Below are 20,636 nucleotides of genomic sequence, written 5' to 3'. Positions count from 1 at the left end.
GTAATAGTAAGTCTAGCAGCAAAAGGACTTGTAAACATGTAAACGTGGACCAGAAAGTGCAAAGTGCTGAGGCAAAGAAAATCCGGCCCGAGGGACAAAAGTGCGACGTGCATGATGTGTTTGACAGCTGCGATAAGCATGTAACAAATTACTATCAATATAGTGCGTCGTGTAATGTCCCAATATTGGGTATAGAACAGGTCCGGTTGGGTCCGATCAGCCCACGCCAAAATAGGAGGAGATTATTAACATTATGCCCAGTCAGCTTAGCCGTAAGGCATACCAGTTTCAAGTGTCTGCACAAGGGGAAATGTCAGCTACGGGTGCAAGGGCTATAGAAAGAGTCTCAAAATACCTTTCTGCCATCTCTTGTGTAGGACGAGGACCTGGGCCCTTGGAAATAAGGGTGGTGGCCCTACCCTGTCTCTTCCTGGCGATGACGGGCTAGGACGGGACCGCCGTTGGCCCGAGCTTTGCCCGGGTGCTGCCCGTGCGTGTTCCACGCCGCAGAAGCCCTGGGCGCTCGTGCGCGCCTCCTGGTGCGTCCCTTGTGATGTCCCTGGCGTCCTTGTCGCAAGGGTAGCTGGGAGGTGTAGTCACCTACCTCCCAGCAGCAGCGCGGATGGCACAGGACAATGTTCCTTGTTTCAGGGGGTGAGCTCACAGGCTCGGTGGGCTCACCTGCTGTGCAGGCTCCCGTATGGTGGTGTCAGGTCAAGGTGAGAAGAAAGAATGGGCTCCCGTGCCGCGGGAGCCCTGGGGGCTCTTATGCGCCTCCTGGCGCATCCCTCGTGATGTCCCTGGCGTCCTTGTCGCAAGGGTAGCTGGGAGGTGTAGTCACCTACCTCCCAGCAGCAGCGCGGATGGCACAGGACAATGTTCCTTGTTGCAGGGGCGAGCTCATGGGCTCGGTGGGCTCCCCTGGTGTGCAGGGCAAGGTGAGAGAAAGAACGGGCTCCTGTTTGCCACATTGTGGCCTTCAGTGCCCATGGGGGACAGCCAGTGGGTTACTCTGATCCTTAGGGTGTGGTAATCCTCCCTGATATTGTTTTTATCACGGGGACCCCAGTAAGTGCTACAAGTTAAGGAGCCGTAGCAGGGTGAAGATTTATGCAAACAAATGTGGAAGGGATGACATTATTGCTATTCAACACACCCTCCCCCCCTAATGGAGGCCTCTCAACAGCCATACCATTTGGACCCTTAGGGAGCACCAATATCTCAGAGTGGCTGTGAATACCAGAGCTTGTGAATTGATTACCCGGGAGCCCGACTGCCTTATGGGTTAGTAGAAGGGTGGGTGACCACCTTTAGGTGGATAGTATGTGCCTGAATGGTGTAGTACCGGCTCCCTCTCGATCTTTGATCTATCTAGCCCAGACCTTGCTGAAACAGAACCCAAAATGTCTAGATTAAACACCGAGGACAAATTTGCTTTACAAAAATGTAATGCATTGTTTAAGCTCGCCTCAGTTGTAAGAGTTTACCCAAACATTTCTCTATACAATCACAGCCTCAATCATAGTCCGCAGCATGAGAGCAAACTCACTAACATTAATGTTAATGATGCAGTCACTAGGTGGCTTCTGGCAATCGCCCATCACAGAGCCCTGCTGTAATAATCCTTAATTTTGTTCTCCGGTCATTCTATCCCCACGTCTGCATTTTTTCTTTCTTATGTTTTGGTTCTGGGGAACCACAGTCCATGGGGGAGTTCAGAGTCTCAGCCGTTGCTGCTACATGATGAACATCTCCAGTAATAATCAAGGTAACAGTTGAGTCTGATGAACTGGGATTACCAGCCACCGCCTGGCTCATAGTGTCAGGGCCCATCCTGGCAGTGTCAACAAGTGTGGCTGCATGAGTTACTATTGAGTTTGTGGGAGTGGTGAAAGCAGGTCGAATACCAAGCCTAAACTCACAGGTATTGAGTTCATCATTAATTGCCCCCATCACATAAGAGAGTATTGACAATTTGGAGAGACTTTTTCTGGCAGTCTCCTTTAAAGTTTCCCATAATTGTAAATTCCCTGCATCCGTAGAGACAGTTTTACGTTTTCCAATCTTGCCACATATAGGAGGCTGGCTTAGTATATGGTGCACACTTATTTATGTGAAGCACCTTGCACTAATCTAGACATCTGTTGTGGTGATTTTAGTGGTCTTAGACAACCATAGAAAGCTCTCCAACTGGTAGCTGTGGAGAGCAGCCTTCAGGCTTAGTCCAGAAGGAGTGATAAGCAGCTTATTTTACCAGATCTAATCATGTAGTATAGGTTAAGTGAAAACAAACCACACAGTGTAGTTATAAAAATGTGTCTATTCACAACACTCACTAACACATTGGTATATCTCCTACCTGGAGATATCAACACTAAATCAAAATAATACTTCAATTGCAAGAGGTAAGTAAGCACAATACACAGTGGTTTCCAGGGGAAGCCCAAACCCTATACTACAAAAGTGGAATGCGAACTGCGACTGAAGTCGGGACTTGGACCAGTAGACTCAGAAGAGCTGGGGGCACCATGAACCACCAAAGGTAGGTACCCAGGAACCCCCACAGAGGCTATGCGCAGAGTGCAAACACAGCTGTGTACTCAGTACAAGTTAACAAGAAAGTTGCAGTTTTGTGGAAGAAGGACCAGAGAACCCCGTAGAAACCCTGTGGAAGACAGAAAGTTGAAGAGTCACCCCTCCCATTGATAACCCAGGATACCTTCACCAGGGAAGCCGGGTGCCTAGGCGGGAATTGACATCAGAAACTGCCATAGACCACAATGAGGACTTCAGTAAAGATGCTGCGGGCGAAGTCTCTGCAAGAGTCCAGTGGAATCCAAGGGTAGATTCTTGAAGAGAACCTGCAAGCAGAGGGGACAGAGTCTATGCCACTCGGAGGTGACCAGGAGCCATGAAAGGGCAATGCCCGCCGATAGCGGAAGATGCTGGAGTGATGACAGTGACCATGTTGTTGCAGCTCTGAGGACCAGGCCATGCTGAGGAAGACCAGGATCCGTGCACGATGTGTCCCACATCGGAAGTCGAGAACCAAGAAGTCGGTGTCTGACGGGAGCGCCAGCAAGCCTTTGCAACAGAACAGACCTGGTAAACAATGACGGAGCAACGTTGGGATCAGCAAGGTCCAAGGGACTCACCAAGTGTAGGAGAGTCAAAGCAGACCCTGAGCAAGCAGGAGAGCCTATTGAAGCTAGAGAAGACCCTCAAGAGGACCCACAGGCCAAAGGCAAAGGCCAAAGGCACAGGAGTATGATTCCAACATTCAAATTCTTCCCTACTTGAGTCCAAAGTTCCCTCACACTGGAAACACGCAATGGTTGTCCCTCTGTTAAAGAAACCCACTGCTGACTCTACTGTCCTTGCAAATTATCGACCAATCTCCCTTCCGCCAGTTTTTTCCAAAATCCTTGAAAGACACATCCATTCCCATCTTTCCGAGTTCATCGAGACTAATAAAATCCTCCACCCTTCTCAATCTGGGTTCAGAGCGGGTTTCTCCACCGAAACCACTCTTCTAGGGGTTACAGAGAGACTATGCCTTCACCTGGATGCCGGTGACACCGTCGCGCTCATATTGTTAGACCTGAGCGCGGCGTTCAACACTATTTCCCATCCTATATTAATTAATACACTGAGGTCTTTTGGCATCTGTGGCTCAGCCCTGGACTGGTTTGTCTCCATCTTGGATGATCGTACCTTTCAGATTTTCTCTGCCGCGGACAGGTCTAAAGTCCACTCATCACCCTATGGGGTACCCCAAGGTTCCATACTAAGCCCTATGCTTTTTAATTTGTATGTCAGGCCTTTAGCTGACATTGCCGATCAGGCTGGTCTGACCCTCTTAACTTATGCAGACGACTCTCAGATCATCTTCTCACTTTCAAATACTGATGCCTGTTCCTCATCCAGTCTTCAGATGGGTCTCAGGAAAATTGCAATATGGATGAGCCAGAACTATCTGAAGCTCAACTGCAATAAAACCGAGGTCTTAATCCTTGGTAAGGAGAAAGATCTTTGGGGCCCGCTTCATTGGCCTGCCGAGATGGGTGCTCTTCCGCGCCCTGTCAATCATGTCCATAACCTGGGCATCTATGTCGATGACTCTTTGACTATGCACCATCAAGCAGTCAAGGTCACAGCCATCTGTTTCACCATTTTAAAATGGCTTAGGAAGATCCTTTGGATGCTACCCAATGCCACCCAGAAAACAGTGGTCCACGCCCTTATCACCTCATGGCTGGACTACGGAAATGTCCTCTTTCTGGGTGCAAATAAGGCTGTGACCCGTAGACTGCAACTAGTACAGAACTCTGCAGCAAGACTTCTTTGCAGAGTCCCAAGATCCGCTCCCATTTCTGGCCACCTTCAGGATCTACACTGGCTCAGAGTGGAAAATCGTATAAAATTTAAAGTGCTGAGCTTCATGTTCAAGATCAAATGGGGCTCAGCACCTCAATATTTGCACTCTCTCGTCTGCCCATATGTCCCCACTCGCCATCTCCGCTCCGCCAGTCTTGAAAAATTTTCGGTGCCCAGGTTCAAACTTGCTAGAATGGGCGGCAGATCTTTTTCGTTTCTTGGTCCGACCCTTTGGAATACCCTCCCTCTTGCTATTTGCAAGGAAACCATCTACACCTGTTTTCGCAGATCTATAAAAACCTGGTTATTTGACCAGTAATCTATTCTCTTCACTGTCCTTTGCATCTAGTTCCGTCCAGGCGCCGGTAAGCCCTTTTTGGGTAGCTGTTGCGCCCTACAAATTCAATAAATAAATAAATAAAACATGTTTGATACTAAACATGCCCCGGTTCGGCACAGCCACTATATAGTTAGCCATCGCATTATGACAGATGGCCACTAAATGTATCAAAATGGCGTACTGCACTTACAAAGCCTGGAGAATGGACTCCCAATTTTTCAGGGGTGTCCTACTCAAACAGTGGCACCCACACACCTATAACCCAGCAACCTCCATCAGTATTGAAAGGCCTGCCTTGGGGGTAACTTCTAGGTTTTAAGTGTAGTGAGATCGTATGTAAGAAAACGTATATCTGTCGTAATTGGTGCTTGCACCAGCTTACACAGGCTGCAATGGCAGGCTCGCAGTCACAGTTTGAGATGTTGCTCATGGGTGGCACAATGCATGCTGCAGTCCACGTGAGGCCCCTGGTGTAACTATGCCCTGGGTACCTCAGTACCATGTACTAGGGGCTTATAGAGGTACACCAGTAGCCAATTGTGGAGTTACAGAAGTACTTCCCATGACAAATATAGGGAGGAAGAACAGTGACTGGGGTCCTGATTAGTAGGATCCCAGTCAGATTAGTAGAAAAAATATACTGACACCAGCAAAAAGCGAGGATAACCATGTTAGAAGGATCCTACCGTCCTACACTGAAGAAATAGAAAGAAATAGGTCCCAGAAGAACTAACTGGAGAACTGGCTGCCCCCAGTATTTTGTGTGACAAAACGCACACCAAACAAAGGCACATTGAAGCAAATATTAACCCCTTCCATGCTCATGACGGAACGGTTCCGTCATGAGCCACGGTTGAGCTGTGCTCATGACGGAACCGTTCCGTCATGAGCCCGCCCGCGCTCGAACCCTTCAGCACCGCGGCGGAATTCGCCCAGCGCTGAAGGGGTTAAACAAAAATAGTATCAACTTCAATTCGTGGCCCAGCCCAGCCGCTGATGGGCACGTAGAGGCCCGTCTTGACCCGGTCTGTGCCTGGACGCACGCCTGTGCGCGCCACACGCTGGAGGTAGTTTCAAGCGCTTTTAGTGCGTAATTGGTTGCACCACCCCCTCTGGGTGTGTGTTGGACTGCTGGACAAGTCCTACCACAGTTGTGCAGGCTCCTGAATGTGAGATGGATTATGCGGGAAGGGAACTGCCAGGTGAGTATTGCACACTGCGGGCAGCTTTAGGCGCTTTTAGCACATCAGTAGTTGTTCCGCCCCGCTGTGCGCGTGTTGAACTGGTGAACAAAGTCTCACCCCAGCCCTGCAGGGTCCTGAATGTGAGTCGTATTATGCTAGCAGGGAACCGCGAGGTAATGAAGCGCTGCTTCAAGCACTTTTAGTGCATCTATGGTTGTTCCACCCCCTCTGGGCACGTGTTGGACTGGGGGACAGAGTCCCATCCCAGCCAGGCAAGCTTCTGTATGAAAGGCGGATTAGGCAGGCAGGGAACTGTCAGGTGACTATCCCCTCAACTTTGCAATTTGGTTCCTGTGGTGCCAGAATTTGGCTATCTTAAATTACAACCTGAATGTATGGCCATTCTCAAAGACGCACGTCAACCTAATACATTTGCTTGTTATGTGGCAAAGTGGAAACGATTTCTTCACTATTGTCATTCAAAACAAACTGACTCTCACATCAGTACTACAAAGCTGTGGATTGGCATTCACTTCTATCAGACTTCAGCTAGCCGCAGTGGCTGCATCCCTGCAAAATAAACAACATATGTCTCTCTTCAAGAATCCAGAAAACATAGGCTTTTTGGAAGTCCTCAAAAGGGTAATACCACTTTGTAACCTTCCAGCACCATCATGGGACCTTAATATCGTACTCACTAGATTTATGGGGGTCCCTTTTGACCCCCTTCATTTATGTCCACTCCAATTCCTTTCTTGAAAAGTGGTTTTTATAGTTATTACTTCCTTAAGATGTGTTAGCAAACTCCAAGCATCAACCTTAGAAGAATCTTTCTTTCAAGTGCTTAAAGACAAAGTAGTCCTTTGAAGCAATCCTACATTTCTACTAAAGGTGGTGTCCTAATTTCACCTCAGTCATTGCATAGAATATGAATTTTTTTCTCCAAAGCCAGACATAGTTGCAGAAAGAACACTGCATACACTGGATGCCAAAAGAGCACCTGAGTATTATATAGATAGAATAAAGTCATTTAGAAAGACATAACAGTCAATGCGGTGCTTTTTCAAAACCACACAAAGGGAAGCCTATCTCACAATCATGTATTGCACGGTGGATAGTCAAATACATGCAAACCTGCTATGACAAAGCAAAGAGAAACTGAACAGACGCAGAACCGAAGTTGATTTGAGTAGATTTATTCTGGTAAAGCTACGCGGCAGACAGTACTTTACAGCAAGCTTCCCATCCAGCCCCAACTGCCCACAGTGCTTTGAATCAATGCATTGCCAACAGGAAGACCACTAGGCAACATTCGAACCTCTGGGAGAGAAAGGCAGGGGGACCACAGAACACTCTGCTCCCAGCACTAAGCATAGATACTACACAGTTCCACCAAAAGTTCACTCCACTTGCAAGAAGGAAGCATCAATGGCCTTCGTAGGGAATGTTCCAATAGCTGAAATACTCAATTCAATTCAATTCATAAAGCTTTATTCGGAGCTTAGCACAAAGTCCATAAAAGCAGCTACTTGGTCTACAACCCATACCTAAAACTACTGTGTGGATGTATTAGCTAGAAAACAGACCAGGGTTGGCCTAGCACTACTATATATGCTCTTCCAAACAACTGCAACACCCACAGGGTAGCCACTGCTTTACAGCCACATATGTCTCAAACGGAAAGTGTTACTTACCCAATAGACATCTTTTAATGGCATTCGCCCACCCTCCTGTCCGGACACCTGTGTCCGTTGCAGTAATCTTTCAAACTTGCTCACATTCATTTTTTCGTGGACATCCATCTCTACATAGTAAATCACTCTATTCTCCCTCGCTTCGCGGCAGAAAGCGTCTAACAATGCAGTCGATGCGCATGTACATTACCAGCAAGAAGAAGAGTCACTGAGCCTCATGACTCCAAAGACTTCTTCGAAGAAAAACAACTTGCAGAAATCTAGTAGTGAGGCACCAAGAAGAAGGGCGTGATGCCCGAAACGCGTCGTGCAGAAACCACAACAGGCGATATTGATTCTCCATGTCCCTGCTGTTGCATCCTGAATAAAGATTTTGCCACAAATCAGCACTGGCTTGAGTGTGCTCTTGTGCATAGGGCACTTGTGTTTGAAGATGATGCGCGGCCACCCAGCCGCGAAGAGCCGCACCACCCTGAGGATTGTAAGGGGGCCGTGGGGGTTTGGCATTTGCAGAGTCCTTTGGAGCAGCGCTTGGATGGATTTGTAACAGCGGTACCTTGAGGGGCCCATCCAGGGTTTTATGCCAAGATATTTGCAGCGAGATATTGTGGCCATTACATTAGAAGCGCACTGCAACTCCCAACATTCAGCAGGGGATGACAATTCATTTGATTGGCCCATTGGAGGGCATGTGATTGGTTAAAATGGTGGCAGTGGCGTTTGGCTGCAGGTTGTAGTGAGGCACCAAGAAGAAGGGCGTGATGCCCGAAACGCGTCGTGCAGAAACCACAACAGGCGATATTGACTCTCCATGTCCCTGCTGTTGCATCCTGAATAAAGATTTTGCCACAAATCAGCACTGGCTTGAGTGCGCTCTTGTGCATAGAGCACTTGTGTTTGAAGATGATGCGCGGCCGCCCAGCCGCGAAGAGCCGCACCACCCCGAGGATTGTAAGGGGGCCGTGGGGGTTTGGCATTTGCCGAGTCCTTTGGAGCAGCGCTTAGATGGATTTGTAACAGCGGTACCTTGAGGGGCCCAGCCAGGGTTTTATGCCAAGATATTTGCAGCGAGATATTGTGGCCATTACATTAGAAGCGCACTGCAACTCCCAACATTCAGCGGGGGATGACAATTCATTTGATTGAGGGCATGTGATTGGTTAAAATGGTGGCAGTGGCGTTTGGCTGCAGGTTGTAGTGAGGCACCAAGAAGAAGGGCGTGATGCCCGAAACGCGTCGTGCAGAAACCACAACAGGCGATATTGACTCTCCATGTCCCTGCTGTTGCATCCTGAATAAAGATTTTGCCACAAATCAGCACTGGCTTGAGTGCGCTCTTGTGCATAGGGCACTTGTGTTTGAAGATGATGCGCGGCCGCCCAGCCGCGAAGAGCCGCACCACCCCGAGGATTGTAAGGGGGCCGTGGGGGTTTGGCATTTGCCGAGTCCTTTGGAGCAGCGCTTAGATGGATTTGTAACAGCGGTACCTTGAGGGGCCCAGCCAGGGTTTTATGCCAAGATATTTGCAGCGAGATATTGTGGCCATTACATTAGAAGCGCACTGCAACTCCCAACATTCAGCGGGGGATGACAATTCATTTGATTGGCCCATTGGAGGGCATGTGATTGGTTAAAATGGTGGCAGTGGCGTTTGGCTGCAGGTTGTAGTGAGGCACCAAGAAGAAGGGCGTGATGCCCGAAACGCGTTGTGCAGAAACCACAACAGGCGATATTGACTCTCCATGTCCCTGCTGTTGCATCCTGAATAAAGATTTTGCCACAAATCAGCACTGGCTTGAGTGCGCGATTGTACATAGGGCACTTGTGTTTGAAGAATATATATATATATATATATCCCAAAATCAACAGCTCCTTCTGGACAGCTGGCCCCTTGGAAAGTGGCGTACACGCCAGCGGAGCGGCTGGCAATTCGTAATTCACAAAAATCCCAAGTAAGTACGCTCTCAGGCTAATAAACGACAAATCCAAAAGTGATCGTGACCAGGTTTATTCACAACGCGTTTCGACTGCGTCCGCAGCCTTGCTCACGTGAAACCGTGCAAATACAAACACTGCACCTATATGCAATGGACATGATCTCTGATGCAACAGAGTCGAAACAGGACTGCGTACGTAAAAGCAGCCGCCATCTTGTAAGTACCAGCTCGTAATGTTACAAGTGGGAAAAACATAGTGAAACACATGAACAGTGTAGGTGAGCCTAGAAACAGAGTGCTTCCCTACAGATGGAATGAAATGAAATAAAAGTAAATCGCAAAGTAAGCTGTAGATTACAGTATTTGAAGGCAAGATTCCAACCCACAGAGAAAAGTAGAAAAACATGTATAGCGCAATGGCTAATGGTAGAGGTATTGTCTGTCTTTGAACGTTGCTGACGCATGACGTAATAAGATGTGCCTCTACAGGCATCAAAATGACACTAGCACGAAATTATCTAATGTCACTATGTATCGATCAGTGCTCTGTATGGGTGAAAAGATGAGCTACTAGAGGCAACAACCTGACAATAGCGCAAAATTATCTAATGTCACCATGTGTGGGTCAGTGCAAATGCAGCACATGAACTTGTTCCCACACTATAAAACTTCCACTCTGATAAGTATATCTCAAGAGTATATATCTACAGTTATGGCTCAACATGATAAACAAGCATGATTATTCAAAGAGAACATGTAGAAAAGGTATAGGCATAGTGCTCAATATAAACCAGTAAAACATGCAAACTATGGAGAATTCATATGTCCACTGATAGCGGACAACCAACAGCACACTTATCCTGTTATTCTCTGCGCCCAATCTCAAGAGGTGTCCAGTCGCATATTAAGTGCCCAAAATTATCATAGTGGTGATAGAGTGACATCGAAGAAAAGGTTAGGCGACCTGTGTAGTGGGTAGGTACCTTCCTTCTCTCCTGCAAAAGAAACATAATACCTGAAATTAGAATTAAAATCAATGACAATTTTCAGTACAGCTAATGATTGAGGAAAGACTTATCAACATTTGAGTTCAAACTATTCAAGAGCATGTCAAAAGTCAGAGTTTACTACAAAGATCTCTAAACAATCGAACAGAAAACTAGACATTCTAACAGGAAATAAGAGGGGAACCTCACAAGAGAGTTATCAGATCTCTTGTCTAAAAGCTATCCTTTTTTCAAATGTATTGAGAGTTCCTCGTCCTGATTCATGCCCCCAGGTGCCTTGGTTTGTAAATCAACAATATATTTGGACTCTCTTTGTCTCAGTTTGAGTGTCCTATTGCCGCCTCTATGGTCAATCCTGACCTGTTCCAAAATGAAATATTTCAGAAGAGAGGAGTCCGAGTAATGTTTCTCATGAAAATGGCGCGCCACAGGGTACTTGGGGTCTTTGTTGGTAATGGCCCGCTTGTGTTCTAGTATCCTCTTCTTGGCCATCAGTGTGGTGCTGCCTATGTAGTATAACCCACACAGACATTCTATCGCATATATGGCGAAAGTGGTACTACATGTAAGAAATTGGGTTATTTCTCTGCGGTTAGAGCCTTGTTTGTATTCCTTGCGAAAAGTGCTGGCGGAGCATGCTTTGCAATCTCCGCATGGAAAGAATCCCTTGAGGTTCTGAATACCTCTATCTTGTGTCAATGTGATATCGCTATGTACCAATATATCCCTTAAGTTTCTTCCTCGCCTATAGTCGATATTCGGTCTGTCCTTGAAAGTGTGGCCTATACTATTATCATTCTTGAGTGTGTTACAATTTTTGGAAAGAATGTGTCTGATGTCAGATTCAGAGTTATAGGTCATAATCACCCTGGTTTCTGCATCTTTGATTTCCTCTGTGTTAGTTGTTCTCTCGCTGAGTGTATCTTTTCTATCTACAGATTCTGCTCTGCCAATGGCTTTCTTGAGGACCCAAGTAGGGTATCCTCTAAGCTTGAATCTTTTGATCATCTCCGCACTCTCTTTGTCATATGCTGCGGCACTGCTGCAGTTCCTTTTTGCCCTCAGCAGTTCGCCAAATGGAATGCTCCATTTGAGAGCGTCCGGATGACTACTGAGGGCATGTAGGATGCTGTTGCCCGCCGTTAGTTTGCGGAACAAGGAAGTATGTAAACTATTAGACCTGACCTCAACCTTCACATCTAGATATTTGACCATGTTGTCGCTGATGTCTCCTGTGAGGTGTATGTTGCGGTCATTCCAGTTCAGTTCCTCAATGAATTCCTGGGCCTCTATGCGACTACCTTTCCATATAATGAAAAGGTTGTCTATGTACCTGAGCCAAAGTTCTACCTTACTGAGGTTCCTAATGATGATTTTGTCAGAGAATATCTCTTCCTCTCAAAGGCCCATAAAAAGATTCGCGAAACTAGGGGCAAGACACGAACCCATCGCGGTTCCAATCAGCTGTTTGTAGAAGGTGCCATTGAAGATGAAGATATTGTTGGTGAGACAGAATTCTGTCATTTCAATTATCATGCGGTTGTGTTCCCAGTATTTTATGTGTCTTTGTTTGAGGAAATGTTTACAAGCGGCTAGTCCCTGCTGGTTGTCAATTATGGTGTACAGCGAGTGTACATCCAGAGTAATCAAAAGGAAGTCACTTTCCCATTCAATCGTTTCCAGTTTGCCAAGAAAATCCTTAGTATCCCTAACATAGCTAGGGAGTTTGGTGACGTATTCTCTGAGGAAGTGGTCCACATATTTAGATATGTGTTCAGCTACACTACCTATAGACGACACTATGGGGCGTCCTGGTGGTATCTCGGCATTTTTGTGGACCTTGGGTAGAAGGTAAAGCACTGGTATCTTGGGAAAATCCCTTTTCAGATAGCAGTACTCCTCCCACTCAAGGATGCCCTTGTCCCTCCAAGTGGTAAGTTTGTCCCATATGGTGATGACACTGTCATTATAGATTTCTCTAGTGATTTGTATATAGGAATTAGTGTCGCCTAGTTGTCTAAGGGCCTCAGTGATGTATTGGTCCCTGTCCTGAATGACTACATTCCCGCCCTTATCTGCAGGTCGAATGATGATGTCTTTATCTTCAGCTAGTGATTTCAAAATCTGTCTTTGATTAAAAGTTAGGTTGTTGTTGGATTTGTTTTTAAAGTGTGATTTGTGTCTTAAGTCAATAAGGGCCTTGGTAACATTATCATGGAATGTGTCTATTCCGTCATGTGGTAAAATGGGTAAGAATGTCGAAGGAGGTCTAAAGCCTGTTGTTGTCGCTGAGTTGTGAGTGATGCCCATTTCCTCTAAAATGCCTACTTCTTCAGTGGTCAGGGTGTCATTATCGGTATCATTATTGAGTTCAAACAAGGTGGTCAGTGTATCTATGTCTCCTATTGCCAGGTTCTCTCTATACTCTCCCTGTGTAACTGTGTTGGTTTCTCCTCTGGGTCGTTGGCGGTGTAGTATGTGCCATTTCTTTAGTTTTAATTTCCTCACATACTTAAAAAGGTCTATCCTGGTTTCAACATAGTTAAAATTGGATGAGGGACAGAATGATAAGCCTAAACATAGTGTGTGTTTCTCTACATCATTCAATTATCTTTTAGAAAGATTAATGATAGTCTTATTAACCATGTTCATATCCATCAGTATGTTTGTTTGGAGCGCGTCTTGTTGCTTCCCATGCGGCCCCTTCCTCTGCCTCTTCTGCCACTGTTGTCTGGTTCGTTGGCGTCTGTTTCTCTGTCCCCTGGATTTTTAGATTTTTTTCACCGTGCACGCATGGTGCGCGCACCCCGCAATTTTTTGAAAAAAAAAGTAAAATGTTTTTTTCACCCTTCGGGGTCCTTCAGGGACCCCCTGACAAAGGCTAGGGGTCAGGAACTCTCTACCCTGCCCCCTTTTCACGTTCTCCATCCTTTTTTTTTGACTGTCACACACAAAACACACGAAATGGCATCCGACACTTCCTGATTTCGACCGATTCGAATGTTGACTGACATGTAACCACCAATCAGAATTACGCTCGCGCACGTTATGGTGCGCGCACGGTGCGCGCACGGTGCGCGCTTATAGATATTTATGTACTTTTAACTGCAATTTTCTCAGGAACTACTGAACAGATTGACACCATATATGCAAAAGGCACATGCCTGACCTGAGGAATACCTCTTTGCCAAATTTCAAGTAATTCTGTTCAGCCGTTCGGGCTGTACTTTCGACTAAAGGTCCTATGGGAAAATGCATGGGGAAAACGCGTTTTGGGACCCCCCTTTTTTCTCGGCCCCCGCTTGACGAATCACCCCGAGACTTTCAGGGTAGGAGCTGAGCGCCCCATTAGTTTTGAAAATTTCGCGAGGATTCGTCAACCGGCGCCAAAGTTATTCAAAATAGAATTTTCTGATTTCCTATGGAAACTCGGTCCTAACTATAACTATCTACTGGCGACCGCCAGTAGATAATATATACATATATACATATATATGAGATTTTCTCTGACTATTCATATATATGCATCTCTCCTTGTTATAGATATACTTTCTTGGCCTGTGACTATATATAGATAGGCATATGTATACATATAGATATTTGCATGCATATATGTATACATATAGATATTTGCATGTATGTATATATAAATACATGCATGCAAATATCTATATGTATACATATGCTTATTTATATATAGTCACAGGCCAAGAAAGTATACCTATACCAAGGAGAGATGCATATATATGAATAGTCAAAGAAATTCTCAATTATTTGTTAACTACAGAGAAATTGTTGGAATGATGAAAGAAACATAGAGATGAAAACATAAAATCAAAAGCAATAGAAAGAAAACGTAGTGAAGATGTTGTTAAGAAATATTCTTTACCGTTTTTTGTCTCTTAGTGAAATCGCACTGAAGTCTACTGGATGGAGGGCCACAGGGAAGGTGGAAACGGTGCTCCCAGAGTCAATGAACGTCCATGAAGAAACCATCTCTCATCAGGACTCTAGAATCTGAGTAATGATAGCTCTGTAAACTCAACGCAAGCTGCTGAATCCCAAGGCGGGATCTTTAAATATTCCTGGGTGGACTCAGGATAAAGACACTCAAAGCTGTGAGCTGCTCACCACAGAGGTGACAGGCTCCCGGTGTACGCCTACTTTCAAAGCTCATCTTCACATCCCTCCCTCAAATGTTTACATGTTTCCATCTGTTCTTTTTTTGAGCCAAGTTTCTTTCTTTGATAGGTACATAAAAACAATGGGGCATATTTACAAGCCCCCTGCGCCACTTTTGCTTCACTTTTCCCATGTTAAAAGTGGCGCAAAAGTGGCGCAAGGGGCTTGTAAATCTGCCCCAATGTCTTTGGCATCTCAGATTTATGTTTGGTAATTATTACTGAACTTCACTTTGTCGGCTTACGTTTTATCGAGTGCTCCCGGATACACGAAAATAACTGGACCTTTTATAGATTTATTCTGACTTTTAGGATGTGCTGGGAATGTAAAAAAAAATAATACCCCGAGATCCCATTAATTGGGGTTAAAATGGTGGCGGTCGAACCAGGAGAGGGGTGCACTTGCTGGAGAGGTCTTTGCGCGATTTAGTCACAGGTTCGCTTCGTCATATAAAACCACTGAGAGCTAATTTGTCTTCTGCAAATCAGTTTATAACATGCAGGTCCCATATTTGTATTTTACGTCACAGCTCTGCAGGCTACTGCCACACTTGCCGAGACGCTTGCAAACTGCAAAGCATACGTTTAGAACCCTGCGGTTTTTGGTCAATGTTTTTTTTGTTTAAATTGCTAAACAGGACCACGTCGGGTAGTAATAAACACTTATTAGTAAGTTTATATAAAAGGTTATCAGTGTAATTATTATATAGACTGATAGATCTGACATTCTTACAGTGCATGAATACCCCTCGCACCGATACGAAGTAAACAAGAATTGGCATAGCCAATAGGTCTCGCTTTTGGGACCTTATAAGTATTTAGTTATGCAGCACAATATCCTTGGTGCAACAACATCAACTGTTGCATGGCTAAACACTTATAAGGTCCCAAAGGTGAGACCTATTGGCTATGCCAATGCTTGTTGTACGTTGCAGGAGTGTATCTTGCGGGGTTTAGGGAGAAGTAATTTATAAATTCTGGATACAATATGTCCTGTTCTGTATAGGCCGTTAATCAATGTAGTGTTTGTAGGGCTGCTCTTCAGTAGAGAGTGTTTAGAGAGCTAAATACTAGTAAAAGTCCATATTTTCTAGTCTGAATTGGGCTTATAACGTGGAGAAGGGTAAAGGTAGATTGTCTTTAAAAACGTGCTTGATCATGTTAATCCCCCTTCCTGACCACTCGGGCCAAAGAATTAGGGGGCAGATTTATGTTCTCTGGCGCATCCCTGCAAATCAGCATGGATGCGCCAGGGAAGATGCATCACGCAAGTTTGCCCTTGCGCCACCGCAGATGCGCCGCATTTACAATGCAGCGCATCGTGGCGCAAGACAAGCAGATACGTGACGCATCTGCCGCGTAAGGTTGGCGCAGTGCTGAAGTTGCGTCGCAAGCGCGACGCAACTTCAGCACTGTCCCAACCTACCCTATCCCTAACATGGTGCGTCAAGCCTTACGCCTGCTTCAAGCAGGCGCAGGGTTTTGACGCATCAGCGTTGGGAAAGTGACTCAGTGAAATCTTATAGATTTCACTGAGTCACTTTTCAGGGGCGTTCCTGCGACGGAACGCCCCCCCTGAGTAGCAACGCCCACATGAAACCTGACGCAGGTTTCATGTGTCGCAGGGCTTTACACCGTGACGCATCTCCATAGATGCGTCACGATGTAAATGGGGTGCAACATGGCGCAGGGTTTACGCCGACGTTGCGTCCCAAAAGTGACGCAACGGCGGCGTAAAAGGGGCGCAAGTCCCTCATAAATCTGCCCCTAGGTTGCCATCAATTTTGAGTTTGGGGTTGAGCCATATGGACGCCATATTAGAATTGCTATATTTATTTTCGGAACGGTAGTCTATTCTTAAAATGGCTTTTTTAGTGTTGTTCATTATATACTTGTAGTGAGGCAAAGGAAATTATGCAAAAATGCACTAATCGGATTCCCACCTAAAAGAGGTTGCTCTATATTAACCCATATTGGTTGCTAGTCTGATTCTCCAGGAACCAGTTAGTCCCTTGTTTAAAGAGGCACGCTGTCTGATAATTAAAATTTGGGAGGTTTCTTTGTCCTCTTATTGTTAGAGAGTTTAAGTTGTTTAAGAGAAATTCTCAGTTTCTCGTTTTGCATCAAAAAAACTGAAGGTGGCATCTATGTTTGTTATAGATTCTTCAGTTAAGGACATGGGAAACATGCTACTAGATAACTAGCTAATGGGGTAATCATCATTTTGAGTGACTGCTTCACCAAACCACGAGAGAAATGTAGGTGATTATCCATGTGTTCAAACCCACTTCTCACCAGCACACACTGCCTCTCATCCTTAAGGCGCTCAGTTCAATAAGAACATACTCCCTTGTGTGCCTTGCACCTTTACCTCTGCAGTGCTTGCAAGTAATGATGGGATGTGAAAGCCCTATCAGGATTCCAGATCTAAACACCCTGGCAGACCCTAGATTCCAATGCTCAACCCGAAAGAATCACATAAATGCATGAATATATTGTTTAATATGTAGTGAGGTGTTAAATGTATTTCAACCAACTTACTGTGTTCTATATGAATATTCCAGTGATTAAACTCTATTGTTTTGTTTTCTGTGTCTTCATAAAATGCAAATAAACACTGTTTACAGCTGAAGATGGACTGAGTCTTACCAGGCAGTGCTTGTTCTCTCCTAGAGGCTCTCTGCAGCCTGCGGTCTGACTGGTTTGCTGTGACCTGAGTTATAGTTTCGTAAAGAGGAGTCGAGAGGGGCGCTAAGGGTGAAATATTAGGTTGTGACAAGAATAATGGTACCAGAGCTGTTTCAAAAGTTGGGGTGCTGGCCCTCACTTTCACACCACTAATGTACTATAGACTCAGAAATAAAGCGCTCTTTAAAGCGAAAGTGTTCCAAAATGAGCCAAGAACATTCACCAGGACGGTTGGGGGGCGGGGGGGTGTAATGGGGGCACGTGGTGTATGTTGAAGCACATATTGCATGTATGTGGCTGAAGTATGGCAGTATTTTATTTGTAGTGAAAACGCACTTGTCATCAAAAGTGCCTCTTTGTGTAACTAAACCACTGCAAACTCTAAAATAATTTGAAAAGATTGTTGTTTTACTTTCGTTTTACAACTTACAATGGTGTCTTGAAAAGGCAGACTTGGGAACTGTGGTGTTATAACTCAGACTGACACAGCCCTGCAGACTTCGGCCTCCAGATACACAGGTCCTGTGCCAACCACCAGCAGTCTTTGTGTCCTTTGACTGCTTAGGTTTTATTGCAGCCATCACAGAAACCTTGGCACATTTAAAAGTGAAGTTCTGGTGTCTTAAAGTCGAGGCTGCAGGGTCCTGGGGGGGAGGGTGACAGAGTTTCCTCTTTTCATCTCTCGCTCCCTTGCACAGGTATCCACCTGTTTCCAAGTGTTTTTAAGCTTAGGTGTGATAAAAAGTGACAGCCCACTTGCTTTTGCCACTGTCATTGAGGATACAAGATCTGCATAATTTTGTTGCTCGTGATGTAATGCTTCTCAGGCCTCAATTATAGAGTGAAGAGATGCGTCATACACCATCACAGGTTCCAGTCAGCCGTCATACACCATCACAGGTTCCAGTCAGCCGTCATACACCATCACAGGTTCCAGTCAGCCGTCATACACCATCACAGGTTCCAGTCAGCTGTTATACTCCGTCACAGGTTCCAGTTAGCCGACATACACCATCACAGAATCCAGTCAGCCGTCCTACACCATCAAAGGTCCCAGTCAGCCATCATACATTATCACAGTCCCAGTCAGCCATCATACATTATCACAGGTCCCAGTCAGCCATCATACATTATCACAGTCCCAGTCAGCCATCATACATTATCACAGTCCCAGTCAGCCGTCATACACCATCACAGGTTCCAGTCAGCCGTCATACACCATCACAGGTTCCAGTCAGCTGTTATACACCATCACAGGTTCCAGTCAGCCGTCACACACCATCACAGGTTCCAGTCAGCCGTCATACACCATCAAAGGTCCCAGTCAGCCATCATACATTATCACAGTCCCAGTCAGCCATCATACATTATCACAGGTCCCAGTCAGCCATCATACATTATCACAGTCCCAGTCAGCCATCATACATTATCACAGTCCCAGTCAGCCGTCATACACCATCACAGGTTCCAGTCAGCCGTCATACACCATCACAGGTTCCAGTCAGCCGTCATACACCATCAAAGGTCCCAGTCAGCCATCATACATTATCACAGTCCCAGTCAGCCATCATACATTATCACAGGTCCCAGTCAGCCATCATACATTATCACAGTCCCAGTCAGCCATCATACATTATCACAGTCCCAGTCAGCCGTCATACACCATCACAGGTTCCAGTCAGCCGTCATACACCATCACAGGTTCCAGCTAGCCGTCATACACCATCAAAGGTCCCAGTCAGCCATCATACATTATCACAGTCCCAGTCAGCCATCATACATTATCACAGGTCCCAGTCAGCCGTCATACACCATCACAGGTCCCAGTCAGCCATCATACATTATCACAGGTCCCAGTCAGCCATCATACACTGTTACAGGTTCAAGTCAGCTGTCATACACCATTACAGGTTCCAGTCAGCCGTCATACACCATCACAGGTCCCAGTCAGCCATCATACACTGTCATAGGTTCCAGTCAACGGTCATACACCATAACGGGTTCCAGTCAGCAGTTATACACCATCACAGGTTCCAGTCAGCCATCACACACCATCACAGAATCCAGTCAGCCGTCATACACCATCAAAGGTCCCAGTCAGCCATCATACATTATCACAGTCCCAGTCAGCCATCATACATTATCACAGGTCCCAGTCAGCCATCATACATTATCACAGTCCCAGTCAGCCATCATACATTATCACAGTCCCAGTCAGCCGTCATACACCATCACAGGTTCCAGTCAGCCGTCATACACCATCACAGGTTCCAGCTAGCCGTCATACACCATCAAAGGTCCCAGTCAGCCATCATACATTATCATAGTCCCAGTCAGCCATCATACATTATCACAGGTCCCAGTCAGCCGTCATACACCATCACAGGTCCCAGTCAGCCATCATACATTATCACAGGTCCCAGTCAGCCATCATACACTGTTACAGGTTCAAGTCAGCTGTCATACACCATTACAGGTTCCAGTCAGCCGTCATACACCATCACAGGTCCCAGTCAGCCATCATACACTGTCACAGGTTCCAGTCAACGGTCATACACCATAACGGGTTCCAGTCAGCAGTTATACACCATCACAGGTTCCAGTCAGCCATCACACACCATCACAGGTTCCAGTCAGCCATCACACACCATCGCAGGTGCCAGTCAGCAGTCATACCCCATCACAGGTTCCTAGGCAGCTGGAGTCAGCTGTGGAATCTTCACATGACAGTTGAGTGCAGAACATTGCAAGGGGAACGGAAAAAAGGGGGATTAGAGTGGACCAAGGACAGTAGATTACAACAGTCTCCCTACCTGGTCCCACCTCAGCACATCCACAAATTATACACAAAACTTGGAAAAAAGACAGTTCTTGGTAGTAATCTTAAGGAATCATGTAATACTTTACAATTTCCAAAGCACCTCAGATGGATCCAGCTCATGCAGGCCAGAAAACCGGTTCGTTCAGTCCGAATCCTGTTGTAACAGGATTGTGTAATTTCACGTATTGCTGCATCCTGAAACACTGAGCCACAGCAGAGGTGGCTAGAACTACTTCACATCACTCCCCTACTTTCTGGTGTCCTCTAAATCACAAAATAAAGCCCAAGGTCAGAAGTAAAGCTATGTTTTACCTCCTGTGTCTGCCTTTTATTGGGAATAAATATACAGCAGGAGATTAATACTACGAACATGTGTTTTTGACCATTTTTACCTGTGTGTGTACAGC

The 20,636-nt window shown here is 45.8% G+C and overlaps 1 protein-coding gene across 1 annotated transcript in view; it reads left to right on the top strand.

Moving 5' to 3' along the window:
- LOC146859668 (astacin-like metalloendopeptidase) overlaps positions 1 to 17,341 on the top strand; it is a 311,371-nt gene extending 294,030 nt beyond the window's left edge. Inside the window, exon 11 of the mRNA XM_085645618.1 lies at positions 14,446 to 17,341. Within this exon, the coding sequence (XP_085501744.1) occupies positions 14,446 to 14,459 (14 nt within the window). The 3' untranslated portion in view covers positions 14,460 to 17,341. The remainder of the gene's footprint in view (positions 1 to 14,445) is intronic.
- Positions 17,342 to 20,636: the final 3,295 nt, after the last annotated feature.

This window comes from Triturus cristatus, chromosome 3_1 (genome assembly GCF_964204655.1).
Source record: "Triturus cristatus chromosome 3_1, aTriCri1.1, whole genome shotgun sequence".
NCBI lineage: Eukaryota > Metazoa > Chordata > Amphibia > Caudata > Salamandridae > Triturus > Triturus cristatus.
Note: the sequence above shows the minus strand (reverse complement) of the source record. Positions and strands in the feature narration are given on the sequence as shown.